The sequence below is a fragment of the Coptis chinensis genome, chromosome 3 (genome assembly GCF_015680905.1).
Source record: "Coptis chinensis isolate HL-2020 chromosome 3, ASM1568090v1, whole genome shotgun sequence".
NCBI lineage: Eukaryota > Viridiplantae > Streptophyta > Magnoliopsida > Ranunculales > Ranunculaceae > Coptis > Coptis chinensis.
Window position 1 is genome coordinate 104,478,524 of NC_141458.1, and position 19,899 is coordinate 104,498,422.

General features: G+C 39.0%; 1 protein-coding gene, 1 long non-coding RNA gene and 1 pseudogene across 3 annotated transcripts; 2 read left to right on the forward strand and 1 right to left on the reverse strand.

Annotated features, from left to right (window-relative positions):
• The first annotated feature begins 64 nt into the window (after positions 1–64).
• Positions 65–1,510, forward strand: LOC147512457 (disease resistance protein RGA2-like). Its single transcript, XM_086598731.1, has one exon. It carries the CDS (start codon positions 65–67, stop codon positions 1,508–1,510), a length of 1,446 nt encoding a protein of 481 aa, XP_086454857.1.
• Positions 1,511–2,911: 1,401 nt separating this feature from the next.
• Positions 2,912–18,619, forward strand: LOC147512458 (protein LAZ1 homolog 2-like; annotated as a pseudogene). Its single transcript, XR_015214959.1, has 5 exons — positions 2,912–3,236; positions 3,419–3,615; positions 16,630–16,877; positions 17,838–18,071; positions 18,138–18,619. The product of XR_015214959.1 is annotated as a protein LAZ1 homolog 2-like (transcript).
• LOC147512459 (uncharacterized) lies at positions 18,137–19,820 on the reverse strand. Its single transcript, XR_015214960.1, has 2 exons — positions 18,800–19,820; positions 18,137–18,527 (listed from the first exon to the last, which is right to left on the reverse strand). It is a non-coding gene; the product is annotated as an uncharacterized LOC147512459 (long non-coding RNA).
• Positions 19,821–19,899: the final 79 nt, after the last annotated feature.

The following is a 19,899-nucleotide window of genomic DNA, read 5'->3' on the forward strand; positions in this document are numbered from 1 at the left end:
TAGTTGTACAGCGGGTTTCGGCAAAACGACACTTGTGCAACTAATCCTCAAAGATAGGCAAGTGATGAACAACTTTGAAAAGTTGATGTGGGTTTGTGTCTCGAAGCCTTTTGATCTTCAAAGGGTGGCCAAATCTATTATTAAAGAAGCTACTGGTAATATCCCTATTGTGCTAGATGACGTATGGCAAGATCTGCATAGAAGTTTGTCTGAATCCGTACGGGGAAAGAAGTTCCTTCTTGTGCTAGATGACGTATGGACCTATGATCGAGAGATTTGGAGAAAGTTGAAGGTCTCACTAGATGGTGGTGCACAGGGATGCAGAATAATAATCACCACACGGAATGAGAACATTGCGAAGAAGATGGTCTCCACCTATATACATAGGTTGGAGCAATTGTCTGATGAAGAATGTTGGTCACTCTTTAAACATATAGCTTTCAGGGAAAGACAAGACGAACGCGAAAAATTTGAAGAAATTGGAAAACAAATTGCCTGTAAGTGTAAGGGTGTCCCTTTAGCGGTAAAGATTGTAGCAAGTCTTATGCGCATTAAAGGATCCGTACAAGAATGGGAAGATGTTCTGGCAAGCGACATATGGGAAGTAATGGCGGAAGATGAGCATGGCTTTTTACCTTCTCTTTTATTAAGTTGTTATGCATTGCCCTCACATTTGAAGCGATGTTTTCCATACTGTGCTGTCTATCAAGATTTTTTATACTGTCCTCCATTCTTTCAATATGATGCGGAAATAGATAGAGATGAATTGGTCAAGCTTTGGATGGCGCAAGGTTTTTTGGGCTATGATAGCTCAAAAGATCTGGAGAAAGTGGGTACAAACTTTTTTAATGATCTCGCGATGCGCTCTTTGTTCCAAGACTTTAAAAAAGACAGTGAAGGCAACGTCATTGGTTGCAAGATGCATGACCTTGTGCTTGATTTTGCCCAACATCTCGCCGTGAGTGAATCCGCTATTGACATGAAGATCCGTCATTTGGGTGTAGCTAATGACTCTGGTGCACGTCCTAAATTAATTATACGTCAGATGACATGCCTTCGGGTATTGGACTTGAGTAGCCCTTATTTTAGATTAGAACTTCCACATGAGGTGGACAGATTGTTACATCTGAGACTCCTCAAATTGTCTTACATGACTATGGAGGAATTACCTGAAACAGTATGCAATCTATTTAATTTACAGACGTTGGAACTAAATGAGTGCATATCTCTTATGAAACTACCTGAAGGAATTGGGAAATTACGTAATCTCAGACATCTCGAACTAAAAGGAACTTATAGGTTGAGTTATTTTCCGCGGGGTTTGGAGCGATTGATCTGTCTTAGAACATTAAGTAAAGTGGTATTGGATCGTGATGGTGGAAAAGGATGCCAGATTGGAGAGTTAAAACTTCTAGACCATATCCAAGGAGAACTAAGAATAGAGGGATTGGGACAAGTGGCGGACTCAAAAGCGGCAGAACTAAAGAAAAAAAGAAGCTCCGGTCCTTAGCTTTGGTGTTTTCTGAAGAAAGACAGGATGCTCCTGCAGGAGAAGAAAAGAGAAAAAGGATAGAGAGTGTTTTGGATGATCTCCAGCCGCATACAAACTTGGCAGTGTTGGAGATAGAAGGTTACGGAGGGAATAATTTGGAGGGAATAATTTTCCGTTGTGGATGGCAAGCATTAATACATATTTACCCAATCTGGTGAAACTGGAACTGAGAAACTGCAATCAATGCTCGGAATTGCCTGCTTTGAGGAGACTTCAAAACCTTGAAGATCTTGTATTATATGGGCTGGACTCAGTGAAACACATCGGATGCGAGTTTTATGGACTGGGAAGTACTGATGGTACTTCTACTGGTGGTGAAGATTCAGTACAATCGGAAGTAGTTTTTCCAAAGTTACATACGCTTCAGATTGGGTATATGAGAGAGTTGGAGGAGTGGCATCTGCCGTTCCGAAGAGGCGTGGATATTTTTCCAAAGCTTCGCACATTGACTGTTATAAATTTGATGAAATTGCAAATGTTACCACCAGGTCTCGGAAAGTTAAAAACTCTAGAAGAACTTGAACTACGACAAGTGAAATTTTGGGGCCTTAAGCTTTTCCAAATTGATGATATTGTTACTCTTAGCGCTCAAGAAGAAGGTGGAGAATCAGTTGCAGTGTTCCCAGTATTGAAGAAACTTACATTGTTTGAAATGCCGGAGTGGGAGGAACATGGGGATGAAGTAAAGCTTCCAATAATATAATAAGAGATGAAGAATGTGGAGAAGGTTTCATCATGCCTTGTCTTCGCGTACTGCAGATCATTTCTTACCCTAAGTTGAAGGTGGTGCCGCACTACTTGTTTTCTCCCGCACTCAGAAGTCTAAAGATATCTGATTGTCCACAACTGACGGGGAGGCAACCTTGCCTTCCTCCCCTCCTTGAAGAGCTGGAATTATGCTTCAATACAGGTTTTCTTTCAAAGTCTATATTGCCGCTGCTAATCAGTGGAATTGGTTCCCACGATCACAACGAAAATGGCTACCCAAATCTTCACTCTTTCTCCATCAGGTGGTCTGAAGCGTCGTCACTTCCCCAAGGCTTCAACCAACTCACTGCAATTCAATCATTGAAATTTCAGCATTGTGAATTCCTTGACTTCACGCCAGAGGATTTGAAGCATCTCCCCATGCTTCAACGACTGGAAATTATTGATTGTTCAATTCTGGAAGAACGCTGCAGAAAAAGAGAAAGCTGGACCACCAATTCCCACATTCCAAAGATCGATTTTAATTGGGAAAGACTGAAAGCTGGACTTGACGGTGACTTCATCCCAGAATAACCGATTGATCAGTAATCCAGCGACTTGTTCACCTGCAAAGAATAATCATGCATCAGCCCAACCCCAACAGGTAATTGATTTTATGATTTTCAAAATCCCTCATTTCTCCAAACACCAACCAACCCAATCCTCAAATCTCTCACTACTTCAAAAAAATTTAATGGCATGAGATTAGTGCACAAATGTTTGTTTTAGATAAGATATGAATGGGTTGTTTTTTGGAAAATAAGATTAAGAGAAGTAAGATTTGTTCAGTATTTTATCTACATTTCTGTTTATTCTTGGCTGTTTGGTTTTTGGAAAATAAGATTAAGAGAAAGAAATGATTTGGTAAGCGGTGAACGGGTGAACGCGTGAGGACGACATTAAAATTTCTATCAACAGTCACCCATGCATCATCTAGGTATCTTTGAAGATGTTGGGCGTAATAGTGTTGTGATCAAGTAGGAAATGCTTCATCTTGGGTTCCTTAAATTGGGTTAACTTGTCTTTTCATTTCAAGATTTTTTCCAATCCCAGATCATATTTGTAATATATGGTTTTTCAAGTTGGTTTAATCCAATATGAAGTCTATTGCATGTACAGGTTTGCCTTTCAAGCTGCAAGTTGTCAAATGTAGAAGACGTCTGTGAATGGCGCTTAGCTCCAATTCATATTTTCAAGTAACAGATAGGGATCTACACTTGCCAGCTACTATCATTGCTGGAAGTTTCATACTGGTTGCGTTGGTTCTCTCCTTTTTTCTGATTTTCCAGCAGCTTCGATCATACACCAACCCCGCGGTTAGTTTTCTATCAATATGTTGATTGCGACTGTACAGTTATGCTGCGTCTTTTCCATAATTTAAAGATATGTGTGAAATGTTTTCTATATTAAGATGTGATTACAATCCATAATTATTACATTCTATATATACCGTGAACCTAAAGCCTTACAAGTGCAAAGTCCTAATTAACTACCCTTAGTATATGACTATATTTTAATAATATGGTCAATAAAGAAGGAAAATTGTGAATAGGTGATTGGTTACTATTTAGGAGTTATCTCTTAGGCAGAACTCATCAAAGAGTGGACTGTGCTTCTGCTTCCATGTATCAGTTATTTGTTTATCAGATTCCATTGCAAACTCCGAATGGCCAAATGAATGTTAGACTCTCTTTATGTGCATTGCGTACATCCTAGTTGGACAGTGCTGGATGTACCGACTTGCCATTCCCCGCTGCCATGGAAGATACTTGATATAATATTTTCTCTATTTTATATAATGCTTGGAGTGTAGATCTTAGGAACAAAAATGTTGTTCACTTCATGGTTCCTGTCTATGCAACTGAGTCAGTAAGTATTTGCTCCTGGTTAAAAGTATCCCTGAAGTTTTATTTAAGATACAAAGAGTTCATGTAACTCCGGGTTTTGAAGACAAGAAAAAGAGCCCTGGCTATGGTTTCATCATGTCATGGACTCGTAGTAACTTAGTTCTTCGAGGAATTCATATGTAAGAAATACATATATCTATATCTATATATATATATATGGAGGTATCATTTAGTAATTAGCTCGCCATTAGATTATTAATACCTAATTTAGTTATTATTAATTATTCAAAATGTTCAAATGATTGACAATTTTACTTGGAAAAAAGTTGTGGGTTTAAGTTAATCGTATCTACGCAAAAATGGAAAACGATTATACTTTGTCAGACACAAAAAACAGAAGTTTATATTAAATCCTTAATTGGACTGTCTAGATGTGTTAAGGCGACTCTAGTTTTCAGTCATGTTTGATGGTTTCGATTTTTGACTTTTTCTTATCCAGATTATATCTTTGTTGAATCCAAAACTTTCCCTTGCATGTGACATCTTAAGAAATTGCTATGAAGCTTTTGCTTTTTATTCCTTTGGAAGGTATCTGGTTGCTTGCCTTGGTAAGCTTTCATCTTTATTCTCTTTTCTTTTCCCAGCTTCAGCAATTACAATTTAGCTTATCTCAATTTTTTTCCATTTTACTTATGCACATTTATTCTTGGCGCTCCCCATCATGTTTGCCAAAACTTAGGGGTTGTTTGTTTTTTGAGCCTCTCAATTACGAATCTTTGAATCTTTGAATGACCCACCTTCCGAATGTTGAATCTTTGAATCTTTGAACTCGAGGAAAAACATGTTTGTTTTTTCTGTTAGAATGACGACTCACGAATCTTTGAATATAAATCATTTAGACATTTTTACCCTTACAATCTATTTTGAACACTAACTTGATTACTTGTAAAACCAAAGAGTTAAAATGGATTTGTAATTTCCTTTGTTTATTCAACATTTTGACGCTTAAAAGACTCATATAGTAATATGAGAGAAAAAAAAAAAATACTAAAAATATAAACATAAATAATAGTTCAATAACCATAAGGTCATCTATAAAATTTGCATACCAAGTTAAATGACATTACAAGTAACTCCAAAGTTCGGCTCTTGTAAACTTGATCATATATGTCCATTAAACAATTGTTCTCGCAATTTGATCCGCAAGTTGATCATGTACTCATGTGCCTCGAGTCCAAATGTGTGATTTATACTTGGTGGTGCTTCTAGTGCATCGGGAGTTAATTGAAGACCTCCTTTGGAATAGTCACATTTTCTTTTTCATATCGCTTGAACAATCGATCATCATCATCAATGGCCCTTGCTTAACGGAGAAAATTGTGTATTGCCATGCATGCTACAACAATTTGAACTTGTGTGCGAAAACTATATGGAGCTATCTTCTTCAATATCTTGAATCTTGCTTTCAAGACACCAAATGTTCTCTCAATTACATTTCTTAGCGAAGAATGTGCCTGATTAAATTTCTCTTCTTTGTTTTTAGGACGACCACCGCGATTAAAATCTGCCAACCAATGCCTAGCATTCCTATAAGGACACATAAATCCCCTAGTATGTGTGTATGCAGCATCACACAAGTAATACATATCTACAATAATGAGACACATAAATATGTAAACCAAAAATATATATTTGATCAGTGAGGTTGTTTTGATACGTACCTGCAGGAGGCAATGGAAATCCGTTTTTTTCAGGCCACCTTAATGTCTCATTTAATACACGAGCATCATGTGCAATCCCTTCCCATCCAGCCATCACATAAGTAAATTTCATATCAAAATCACACACACCAAGAACATTTTGAAAACAATCCTTACCTCCTCTTCCTCTAAAGGGAATTTGCTTATCAAGTAGAATGTGTGCATCTACTAATGTACCATCCAAAGCTCCAATTGCTCCTTTAAATGGTCCTCTCTTAAGACGGCGTTGGTAACGAGATCCACCTTTATGAATAACCCCGTCAAACGGTGGATCAATTATCATCTCCTTTGAGAAATGGAGCATTGCCACTAGCACCTCATGAAAACACTTACTAATGGTTTGTGTTGAATGTTGAAATCGATCCACTATTGATCGATTTCGCTTATTGTGACCAATAGTCATTAAAAACATAGCTATTTTTTCCTCTACATCAATATGTTTACTATCATGAAGCCACTGCCTTTGCCGAAAGTGATCACATAGCATAATGAAGGCAGACTTCTTCAACCTTAGCATGTTAAACATATGTGTGGAAGTTCCATGTAGAAGCTCTTGTACATACATTTTCCTAGTAAGCGCAGATATACATATCTTTTGCCTTATACGCTTACGCTTTGTCGAAAGCCATGTGAATATTATGATTAAATACACTAATAACCATTGTCGTTGTGTCATTTTCCCTGAATTAAAATAATAATAATAAATAAATAAATCAATCAATCAAATTAAATATTAACCTCAAAGTAACAAGTTTATAGCAACCATAAGCAATCAAGTCAACAAAAATACTCATCAATGTTGAGTCATAATAACCATAGACATAATAACCTAAAAATACAACGTATTTTCCTGTTTTTTACATTAAATACAATGTACTATTTTTCTTGCCTAAAAATACAATGAATTTTCAATTTTTTACAATTGATATTATCTGGTAAATCTAGTTAGATGGCATGTGATTTTCGACGTTATATAAAGTCGTGTGAGTTACAACCCCCTCACATGACTAAAATACCCTCAAAAACAAAATAAATTTTCAATATGTACCACAATGGTACAGCAGGAAAATAACAACAATCAAAAATCAATTCTTGAGAAAACAAACAACAACACGCAAAATCAAAGTTTCCAAACAAAAATTATTGATTATTGTTACTAGCATTCCTCTTGGTGACTTGATTTTTAGTACCCCATCTCTCTTTCGAGAAGAAAACAATCTATCCAAAACTAAGAGCTCGACTTTGACGACAAAGAACCGAAGTGAACAAGCATGAATGAACCCAACTTCGACAACAAAGACCCGCCAAGTGATTAAGCACGAACAGGAACTTTTAGCACAGTTGCACAGGTCTAATTCTAACATTAGCAAAATAAGATCTCTCCATTCCTCTTGTTTTCATGCTAGTTCCACCATTAAAACTACTTGAACTTCTTTCACTTCGTTCTAAGCTATGAAAAATTAATTTTCCTTGAAAAATTCATTCTTGGACTAACCAAGCAAAACCCCATTACTTTCTACTCTGTGAAAGAATCACCAATTTTGTTATTTACTAAGGACATCTTTACGAAAATTGAATTGGTCTTTTCAAGCTCACAAGATATCCCTTTTCAGGGGGCTTGTAGGCTTGGTGTTCTTGATTTATCATCAATTAATTTTGGGCACTTCATTTCTTTTGCTCACTTCTGATCTGATGTCCACTATCCACATCGCTGTAATGCGTGGGCATTTTAGTCATATAAGAAAAAAAAAGTTTAACTCATTGCAAAAGAGAAGAAATGAGAAGGGGTTGCAACACACGTGGCCTTTTATGACAGCTAAATCACATTCCGTCTAATTAGATTTGATAGATAGTATCAATTGTAAAAAAATGAAAATACATTGTATTTTTAGGCAAGAAAAATAATACATTGTATTTAATGTAAAAAACAAGAAAGTACGTTGTATTTTTAGGTCATTATGTCATAACCATAATATGACAGTAATCCAAGTCAACAAAATGTAAATACGATAGTCATCCAAATAATTAACGCTGCAAAGATTATGTCATCCTAGAAGTAATATTCTTCAAGAATTGGATCTTAAGCCTATTTTCTTGAAGATTCAGAAGTTTCTTGTTATGAGAAACGTGGAGGGAAAGAGCTTCCAAGGAGTTAAGATAAAGAGAATCATCTAGCAAACCCAAAACATATAACTCTTGCACCTGCGCATCACCTTCATCCACAAGCTTCTTGTCTCCCATGGTTTCAAGCCTTCACCATCTCCACAAGCTCCCCAATACTCTTAACAAGAGGGATCACTGGCTCAATCGAATCTCTCTTACGTTTTGCAAATGAGCTACTTGCATCACTCTTTGCTTTCGTGGCGTAGTCGGAAACATCTTTGGTTAGGTGGTTCATCTACTTGGAGTATTACGTACATATGTAGGAGATTCTTCATTATCGGATGGGATATCATGAGAAGGATTATATTGTGTGTCATCCATGGGTACATCCCTGTGATGTGTAAGGATCATAGTCCCCACAAATTGTGGACATTAGGGAAGTAATCGGCTCCATGAATCGGTTATCCTCATCTCCATCACTTCCAATATTCGAACCTTTGCAACATCATCATTGGGGGGATTAGGTCATTGGAATTGGATGCTTGTGATTAAACATTTCATCGCCGGAAGCTAGGGTGGGCTCAAACAAGGATTCTAACAACTCCCTATTCATCAATGGAGCATGCCTAAATTGACCCGTCAACGGATATTTCATTTTATAGCAAAAAAAATCAAATTAAACAAATAAAATAATATGCATAAACTTTATATAACTTGTATGAACAAAAAATGTGGGTTTCTACCTCAATTAAGTCCTCCCAAACTTCATCAGGAATTCAAAGACACCTCAACAAAATCGACTCCATGTCCCGATCCGTTTTGATAGTAACCTCCATGCCGCATATTGCTTTCGAAGGTAATCCCATTGGTTCTTGAGTTGCCTTTGTGTGTATTGGACATTGTAATTCTTGCTCATTTTTTCATTAATCTTAGTCCATGACTCTGATTTTAACGAAGTTCCACTAAAGCCTTTATTATTAACCTCGTCCAAGCACATTTCGATGAAACATTTTTTCCACATATCATCAGTCTTTAACCTAAGATTTGGAGCAGATTTCTCAACGACTTCCTGAGTTGCTTTTTTCTCTTTCTTAACTCTTGGAGTTAATTTTTCCTTCCGAGGACCCATGCCTAATGTCACTTTCATTAGCCATTTAAATGAATTTAAAGTAATGCACTAGTAAAATAAAAAAGACATAGAAAAAAGACTAATTCATGAAATGGTCGGAAATGGATGATGCATAATTTGTTTGGACTCGATCTCGACCATGAATGATCAGGTGTTTCAAACACAGCTGTAGCACTCAGTCTTTTGCATATAAAGGTGGCGGTTTAAGATCTGATAGTTTCATCCATGGGAACAATCTCACCGATGTTATACTAACAAGGTACCATTTCAAAATACACCATAGGTTATGAATCTAGGTAATACTTGCCTATAACTCTATAGGAAAATACTTTGCTTCAAAAATGCAACAAAACTAGATTTCGACGGACTATCTTCCAAATGACACAACTCTTTCCGGGTATCCAAACGCTACAAGGCTTTTTGCGTTGAAAAGAAGACTTCGAAATTACTCTTTCATGTTTTACAAAAATACTAACTCTCACTCTAACTATATGAAATCGGTTTCGAACACGGTCTTGCAGAAGCGGAATTCGACGCTTTGTTTTTACTAATCCAACAAACTTCCCGACATCATAGTTTGTCTCTACGGACCTCGGAATGCGTTGAGTCCAATTGGGTTGGAAAGAAGACTTCGAAAACTCACTCTTTCATGTTTTGGCGAGAGTTTGAATATGAATCTTGTAGAAAGAGAGACAAAAAAGTTAGGTCTCAAAGTGAGACCCATCTTCATTTATAATAACAGAGTTCAACGATTGTACATAGGTTGGGCCCAAGTATAGGCCCAATAGGACTAATATTACAATACTCCCCTGGTAGTGCGAAGATATCCAATAGACCCAAACTTGCCAATGGAAGAAGCGAAGATCGAGTGGGTCCCATTTGGTTTGGTAAGAGTATCGACAATCGTGCCTTAGTCCTAACAAAGGGCGGGGAGACAATCCCAAAGACGAACTTTCTCCGCTGAGAAAATGCACATTAATCTCTATGTGCTTAGTCCGCTCATGTAGATTTGAATCACGAAAGCTAAATGGATGGCGGCTTGATTGTCGCGGTGAAATACGGATGATCGGTATGCTGTAAAACCAAGCTCTCCCCAAAATAGATCGCGACTACATAATCTCACAAGTGCCCAAAGCTAGGGCCGCGATACTTCGACTTCGGCCGGATGATCACGGAGACAACAGACGCTTACGGCTTTTCCATGAGATAAGGTGATTCCCACGAAAAAGCAAAGCCGGTAGTGGAGCGGGAACGTCCGATAGAACCTCCATAATCGAATCGATTTAGCATTCAAAAGGGACCACGTGAACCGGGTTGCATAGAAGAAGACCTAAGCGAGGGGCAAGACTTTAGGTACTTGAGAATATGCTCCGCTGCATCCATATGAGATTGGCGTGGAGCATGCATGAACCGACTAACTCTGCTCCACAAAGATAGGCAATGTCCGGTCTAGTATTAACTAGATAAATAAGGCGTCAACAAAGCGATAAAAGGCGATGGATCGACAATAATGGTCCATAAATGCGCAACTAACCTAATTTTTAGGCACCATAGGTAGAAACCGGTCGACAACCCGGCATCCTGTATCGGTCGGAAGATCTAGAACATACTTTTCGTTGAGATAAAGAGATTCCCTTGGGACTACGTGCAATCTCAATGCCAAGAAAGTAACGTCTGAGGACCCAAGTTTTTAACCTCAAAAAGACTTCCCGAGGATTCCTTAATTTGTACAATGCCCGATGCATCGTCTCTGTAATAATAATGTCGATCCACATATACAAGTAGATAAGTCGCTTGAGTTAAAGAACAAACAATGTATGGTGCGAGTGGCACCGGTAAATCCATCTTGTAGCACAACCTCATTTGAATCTCTTGAACCCGGGCTCGTGGTATTTGCTTAAGCCCATATAAGGACTTACTTGAGTCGACAAACTTTCTAGCATACTCCCCACCACGAAAAGCACGGTGGGGGATCCATGTAAATCGTCTCGACCCGGATCTCGAGTGAAGGAAGGCATTCTTCACATCCAGTGATGAAGAGCCCAATCATAAGAGGCTGACCCGAGGGAAATAAGAAGTCGAAGCAGATTTTAACTTGGCTACGGAGCAAAGGTTGCACCAAAGTCCGTCCAGTGCACTGTGTAAATCCCTTAGCAACAAAGCGGGCCTTATATCGTTCAACCGTACCATCCGCCAAGTACTTCTTTGTAAAAACCCATTTGCATCCAACAGCATGAGTCTTGGGAGGTAAAGCAACCATTTCCCAAGTCGATTACGCTCGAAATTCGTCATCTCGGCCTGCATGCGCTACCTACCAATGTGGATCGTGAGCCTCGAACCGATCGCGGTATCCGAATAGAGGAAACCGGAAGTCGGATATGTCCGATAGGAAGCAGATACATACGATAAGAGACAAAAGCTGCGCTTAATAGGATGGTTAGTGGGAAAACCGTGATTTGTGCGGGGATGCACAGTCTGGAAGGAAATCGGGGGGCTCAACAACGGGGAGAATCAACGGGGAGCAATCATAGGAGTCAGCGGTAGGAGCAATCCGCGATGGGTAGATCACTAGAAGGTGAAGGAATGTTACGAGGCGATTAAGAGCATGAGCATGAGCATGAGGAGAATGCGGCGAGTATACACTGTAAAGGTTTAGTAGGAGGACCACCAAAGGAGTATTAAAAAGGCGGGGAATAGGATAAGCAATTGGAAGAAGCGCCTCCTGCAGGGAAGACAAAGATTCTGCCACGGATGTATAAGGACCAAAATATGCACTATGCTTTCGACAAATGTGACATCAAGGTATGATAGAGGCGACGACTAGGTGGATGATAACAACGATACCCTTGGACATAGGGGAATACCAGAAAGACACACCGAATGGATTTATCATCCAATTTGGTTCGCGTAGGACTTTATCATGAACATAGCAAAACACGACCAAACACCCGGGGAATAATGGGAAAGCGAGAACATGGAGGGTATACAACTTGCGGAGGGCCTTACCATTAAGAACTCTACTTGGGTGCGGTTTCGAGAAGGTAGGCGGTAAGAACCGCGATAATGCCGATAGGGGAGGAACATGCATACCTTGCAACAAACACCGAACTACATCCATAAGACTCGATTTTTCGTCAAAGAAACACCATTTTGCTCGGGTGTATAAGGGCGGTCGATTCTTTGAAGGATACCCCGTTGGTTAAGACGGCGACAAATTCGTTGGAAACATACTCCTTCGCATTATCGGACCCGAAGTCCGCGAACCCACGATATTGAACTCGAAGTTTTAATGAGTTGGAGAAACTTCGGTGAAAATAGGGAGAACTTGATTTCTTGCGAAGTAAATAGATCCAAGTACACCGAAAGTATGGTCATCTATAAAGGTCCGTGAAGTACCTATGGCGAGAGGGTAGTCGCAGGGAGAAGGGGCCCCAAACATCCGTTATGAATCACATCAAACATACAAGGAGATCTAGAAATCACGAGGAATATAAGAATTACGCACATGTTTAGACAAAGAACAAGTATCACAATGAAAAAGAGTATTTTTGCATGCTTTTATTAATTCAGGAAATAAAGTACATAGATACTTGAAGTTGACATGGCCCAACCGAGCATGCCAACTTTTCAAAGACTTCGTGAGAAAACAAATAACGGCCTGACACAGGCAACACACTAGCATGCAAACTCGATACTGGTGGAACAGGTACTGGGACAAGGGGGGGATCTCCAAAGTAGTATAGTCCCGCATGCTCATAGCCCCTGCCAAAAATCTGCCTCGTACTATCAGGTTCTGAAGATAACAAGAATGGGGTAAGAAAACAACGAACAGTGATAATCTTTAGCAAGGCGACTAACAGATAACAGGCTAAGTGCTAAGTGAGGGAACATGTAAGACTGACTCTAAAGAGATAGCAGGGGATAACTAAACAGTACCCTTACGGGTAATAGTGGTGTATGAGCCATTTGCAAGGCGGACATGATGTGAAAAGGATGTGCTATCAGACAATAATTTAGACTCACCAGTCATATGATCATTTGCCCCGGAATCAAGGACCGGATGGAAGCGGGAGGGGGAACTAATATGGAACTTGATAGGTGTACCGTGGCGCGATCATGGCGAAGTACTAGATGTCCCCCCGTAGAGACATAGCATGTATAAAGCCGATCAATCTGTCTTTGGGTAAAAGTCCCGAATCCTCGAAACTCCCCCTGAATGATGACTACCGGGAATATCGGCCAATAGCCGCAATCTGACGAGGCTTTGTCGCCTCCTAAGCCCCTCGACCCCCTCTTGGGGACGAAGCTCGGATGCAACCGATAGCAACTATCAATAAGGTGTACTTGCCCTTGCAATGATCGCAAAAGCGTCCACGAGTGTTCGGATGGAGCGATGAGAGCGAAAGAAATGAAGACCCCGGGGTCGAGTAGTAGCAACAACGCCATCGATCGCCGAGAAGGCGGTGCATCGAAACCACCGGAGAGAAAGTAATCCGAACACGGCGCTCATGTTTTCAATAATGGCATCGCCTCACCAAGAGATGGAAGAGGTGCGGTATTGAGAACTTGAGTCTGCGAATGGCTTCAAAATCGAGTGAAGACCAATAAGGAGGCCCGATGAACTCTGTTTCTCCTCCGCTTCGAAGAGCGGCCATAATAGTAGGTGTCATACGATATCTTTGGATAGGGAAGTGTAAGTAAAGCTCCTCCTAGCGCTTCTTCAAGTACCCAAAGTAAGCTAAGGCGAAAAGAGCCCCCTGTGTGGCGACCCAACTCACGGTAGAGCTCATAAATTCGAACCTCATTGTTAAGTAGTAGCATACATTTCGGAGAGCGACCCCACAAACCATCAGCGGTCTCATAAAAGGTAAACATCTCATAGACATCGGGCTACATAGAGTTGAACAACCAACTTAGAATCATACTGGTTGGTCATGGACCAACTATTGTAGGTAAGTGCGTATTAATTGGACAAATCATCTTGTTGGGAACAAGCCAATCCATCTTCCCTTTGGCCCCCAAAAATAAAGCGAAACGAAGCGAGCCCAAGAGTGGAAATTCAGCCCATTAAGAAGAAGCGGTAGTAATTTTCTTGAAGAAGAGAATTATTCAACAAGGAGACATCATCCGTACTTTTTAGAGTCGTTATCCGTCATGATAAGGGATATAGTGCAAAGAATAGTACCTTGATGTGAGAAAAAAAGTTATAATCGCCGGAAACCTGCCGGAAAAATGTGATAAACGCCGGAAACCTACCGGAAAACTGTGATAAACGCCGGAAACCTACCGGAAAAAATAGTAGGAGGCAGCACAAGTCATTTCGGATAAAGCGACTCAGTTTACGCAGGTCAGCGCAATATCGTCATTTGCAGAGGAAGGAGGAAGGAAGGGGTGGCGGCTAGGGTGGTGGCTAAGGGTGGTGACTAGGGTTTGATCTCCTTACTTCTCTCTTCCTGTTTTTTCTGATACCATGTAGAAAGAGAGACAGTAAAAGTTAGGTCTCAAAGTGAGACCCATCTTCTATTTATAATAATGAGTGGCGATTAAGTACATAGGTTGGGCCCAAGTATAGGCCCACTAGGACTAATATTACAATAAATCTAACTATGTGAAAACGTGGTTCGAAAACAGGCACAGATCCTGATTTCTGTAGTCAGAAAATTCTGACGTGCTAACTTCGAACACCATAACCATATCCACAAACCTCGGAATCACGGCGAGGTCGATTGGGTTGAAAAAGCGGACTTCGGACCTTACTTTTTTGTGTTTTAAAAAAAACTAGTTCAAACTCTAACTAAATCAAAATTAAGCTCGAAATCAGACCCAGCTAAGCTTAAAACATCGACATCTAAAACACGCCAAGTCATCCAAAGACCAATAGTATTTGTAACTACGGACACATAGCCATGGAAACATACATGCCTACTACTCAAGCAATTCCACAAACAACATAAATTAAAGTATCGGAAGCCCAATCGTATCTTTGTTTTAAGCGACACACCTAATTTTTTTTTTTTTTTTTTTAATGAAATCACATCAAAATGCAAAAAATGTTTAATTTGTTTGAGTTGTTATTACTAGACTGCTAGTGTCAAACACATATACACGTGCCAGAATCTATATAGTGTCTTAAACACCTAGTAACCATCTCAAGCACCAAGCACTCTGTTTCCATGAGTTTGGCAGAAGCATGGCTTCTTTGCAGCATTTACCATGGTCGACACTTTTCTCACTAAATGGCAACCCAACCAGGTGTTCCTAACTAATAATACTGTCAGGTGGCCCCATGTCATGTTCTTTTTCGAGGCAACTCCCTCTGGTCTCCTTGCACAGTTTGAGTGAGCTGCACAAGGCTTAAAGTGGCAATTTGCGACAACTAAAACATGACAGACTGGGCTCGCACTCGTGATTCCTTGCTCAGTAATCCTCTTAAAGCTCCACACTAGGTACTACGATCTGGATGCATGACAAGACAAAATTAAAAATATGCTTCAAGAAACCTAAGCCTATCTGATACAGTGGTACATCATCTGACACGATACCCATACTGAATGTTACAAGTCATTCATAGATTCAAAAAGAGCATGTTCCTGTTCTTATTCATTGGCGACACTATCTCATCCATCGTGAATTTATTATTAATTCTGACCATGATGCTATGAGGTTTTTGGGTACCCAACAGAAGGTTTCAGATAGACAGGCTCGGTTTTCTAACATTCTACTTATGCTGATTGTATCAATACTAGCTAGGTAGGCAGTCTTTATATAAATAACACATATTAATCAATACTAGGTATATGCATCATTCAAAACATGTTGATTAATCAATACATATTACAATGAAGGAATTGTTTCCAACGCATTCAAACATATTTGTCAATCAAAAGAACAACAAAAACACAAAAACAAACAGATATATAAATAGTACACACAACACATATTAAGAATGGATCAAAGATAAATAGAGTAGAGAAATCGATATTTGCTGGAAAAAAATAATAAAACACGACTTTTATGTACCTTGTTATTATAGCGCCAACAACCAAAAGTGGGAGAAGATGAGTTGGAGTTATCAAGTTATGGAAGGGTAGAGGTGGAAACCTAACTTGAGCGACTCTTTCTTCAGCGTTCAGTGAGAAAAGAAATGCGGAATGCTGAAGTCGGTTTGGTACCTTTGAATGCTGAAGACTCCAACAAAAACAAACAACTTGACTTTGCTGAATGCTGAAAACTTAGTTTTCAGCGGTGCTTAATGCTTAAAAATAAAAAAACAAACAACCCCTTACAGATTTTATCAAAACCTAGTCATGCTCTTCTTGTTGTTTGACGTGTGTAGGATATATTGCCTGATCCTTCATCTTGTCCAATTTGTTCCACATGTTCTTTTGTGTTTCAGTTGGGCCCTATATATTGTCATCCTGTGTCTGTCCTTCATTTTCTATCTCTTGATAGTCATTTTTAACCTGAATCAGCTGCAACTGTCTCCTGCAGGTACCCTTATTTAGCAGTAGTACTGAACTTCAGTCAGATGTGGGCTCTGTTTTGTCTTGTGCAGTTTTACCATGTGACTCATCAGAGACTACAACCTATAAAACCACTTTCAAAGTTTATTAGCTTTAAGGCTCGTGTTTGCGACTTGGTGGCAAGGTGTTGGTATAGCATTACTTTGTGCAATTCATGTTCTGCCCAACGAAGGGAAATTTCAAACTGGATTACAAGACTTCCTCATCTGCATAGAAGTAAGCTCTTTACTTAAACTTGAGCTAACAAAGTAACCACCTTTTTTTGTATTGGTGGATTGAATCAGGACATGCCTTTTTTTCGTAAGAAGTGCCACACTTCCACATTCACCATTTACTGGAGCGATATATTGTTGATGTTTATCCATTCTTTTGTCTGATGGTTTTACAAAACGAGAGGCTATTGTTAAAACAAGTAATTGGGGTGAGAGGCCAATTTTCCCAAATATTTTCGCCCCAAGTTCACTTCAATTTTAATTTCGCCATAAGTCCTATGTAAATTTAAATTTGCATATGAAAAAAAAAATTACATATGCAAATTTAAATTTACATATGAAAAGGAAACTATGTAAATTTATATTTTCATATGCAAATTTAAATTTACATATGAAAAGAAAACTATGTAAATTTATATTTTCATATGCAAATTTAAATTTACATTGGACTTGTGGCGAAATTAAAATTGAAAATGTGTCATTGAGCCGAAATTATAAGTAAAAAATGATGACGTCAGCCCGGTTTAGGACTTATGGCGAAATGAAAAATCAAGGTGGACTTATGGTGAAATTATTATTGGGCTTTGTCCTTGGGCCATAATCTCCCTTGTTAAAATTCTTCTATGTATTGCCTTCTCCAAGTTCAGTTTTATCTGTATTTTTCATCTTCGTTTAGTTCTGACTTAAAGCAATTGTTCTTTGATAATTAAAATTGAGTCTGGAGTCACAATATCAACTGTAAATTGTCACATGTCACCCAGGTTTGATTTCACAAGTTCTCTGTATGATTGTTGAACTTTTTAGTCCCACTGGCATAACACATAACTTGACTTCTCATTTTCTTTGCCGTAGCACATTATCATTTTTTTTTGCCAGATGCTATGCTTGACTTCTGTCTTGACGTTCAAACTCATTCCATTTGTATCGCATGTGCTCATGCAAGTTAGCTCACTTTGTTTGGCAGATGTCTATTGCTGCGGTTGCCCATATTTTTGTTTTCTCAACCAAACCATATCATTACCTGCCCATTTATGAGCATGGTAAGGTCATTTCCGAAGAAATCAATGCCACGATGAAGTTGGAGGAAGATGGGAAGGAGAAACCCGCCACGGTTAAACAGATGGAAACTCATGTTGAGTCCCCTGGAACAAGTGTCACTGAGAGTGTTCAGGATATTGTTATTGGAGGTGGTGGACATGTGAGCTCTCTCTCTCTCTGTGTGGGTGTGTGTTCTCGCTTAATGAGAAGGTTCGTCCTATAACAGGTTGTCAAGGATGTTGCACTGACTATAAACCAAGCAATAGAACCCACCCATGGAAAAGGGTGTCACTAAGATACAGGAAAAGATCCATCACATCACGTACAGTAGACTCGAAGGACAAAGAAGAGCATTTAGAAGTAGTGAAAGAACATGTTGATGAGCAAAAAAATTCTGAAGGTTGATCTCCTGTGGTTGATGAAGTAAAGGTAGTTGCTCATTATGAAACTGAGAGAGGACATGAATAATGATGTCGACTTTGGTGAAGAAAAATGTTCCAGTGCTTGACTTTTTCGGTATTTTGTCATTTGTTATAGTTAGCAACTTAGTAGGAGCAGCTGATTGTTTGTTTGAAACCCCTCACAACACTTGGCGTAAAGGGGCTAGTGCTTGTACCTTGTATGTAAATCTTTCTGTAATTAGGAGACTCTGTTTTCTATTTGTGTTAGCGGTTTCTGTCAATAAGATGGTTGCATGATTAGTTCAAATAACGCCTGATATGTGCATCATGCCATCTTGGATGAATACCATTGTGCATGCTGTTATATTATGTCTACAATAGCATATCTGTCATAAAGAACCAATTATTTTGGGAATCTTTCTACCATGGTGGAAGCTCTGGGAAAGGGAAGTGGAAATGTAGAGTTAAATAGTGGATGTGAAGACACCAAACAAGTCGCGATAAATTAGATTCTATACAATCTGTTTTTCATTACATGATTGTTTGTCATTTCAGAGATTTGTATTTATACTAAACAATCTTATTTGTTAGCCTCTAGCACAATTCTAACTGAATCTGTTACATTCTTAACTGGTTAGTTGTTTACTGTCTTTTCTTCTAACGTGGCTTCTTGGTTAAATATATGTGACTAGCCAAAACTTTGTTGTTCGAGTCATGAGACTGGTCAATTTAAACACTACTTCATAATTAAGAGATGGATTAAGTGGTGAACCTCCACATTTGCTTACAATCTTGAGACTAATTTCTAGCAAAAATGGATTATCTCATCATTTCGAGTGACAAATCCATATTGTTTGAACAACAACCAACTATCACGCTCTGATACACTCATACACGTACGTGAGAGGGTGAAGTTCCTTTAACTCCACAACAGAGAAGACATTTCAATTTGTCCCACTTCTCGCGGTCATCATCAAGAATGTATCGTTAGTTTTTTTAACCTCAGCATCTTCAAGGACAAGTTGAATAGTGGAAAATGTGTTAGAGAGTTTCTCCAAGTTCCCGTGGAAATTTTGAAGTGTATCAAACTCCCGACGAATGAGAGAGCTACTTATGCTGCTCAACGATTATAGGTGATTAGGTGCAGAGAAAGGAGAATTGTAACTTGCAGAGTCACATTTGATAATGGTGAAGAACAGAATCTGTTGGTGGTCTGTAAAAATATGGGTAACAGAAACTTAAATATGACTAGATAATATATGACACATTGTAGAGTGCCACCTGCGTATCCAAAGAGTGATCCCAGAATCTTCCCCAGGACTTGGCTAAGCCTATCCTCATCCGCCTTTCTTATGTACTCTAGATGTTCAAAACTGACTGCATTCTAGTATTTTGAACAACAGCTTGATTTCTCCACATGTTTTGCACCTATTCTTAATTCTTCATTGGTTCGAGTCTTTGTTAAATGCTTTGTCAAAGTCTTTATTGTATCAGACTTTACCTGAGATACTAGAATTTGTTCAGAGTTGAAGTGCATAAGACTGGATCTGTAAGTTAACAAAAACTCGTTATTGGGTTTTCTTATTT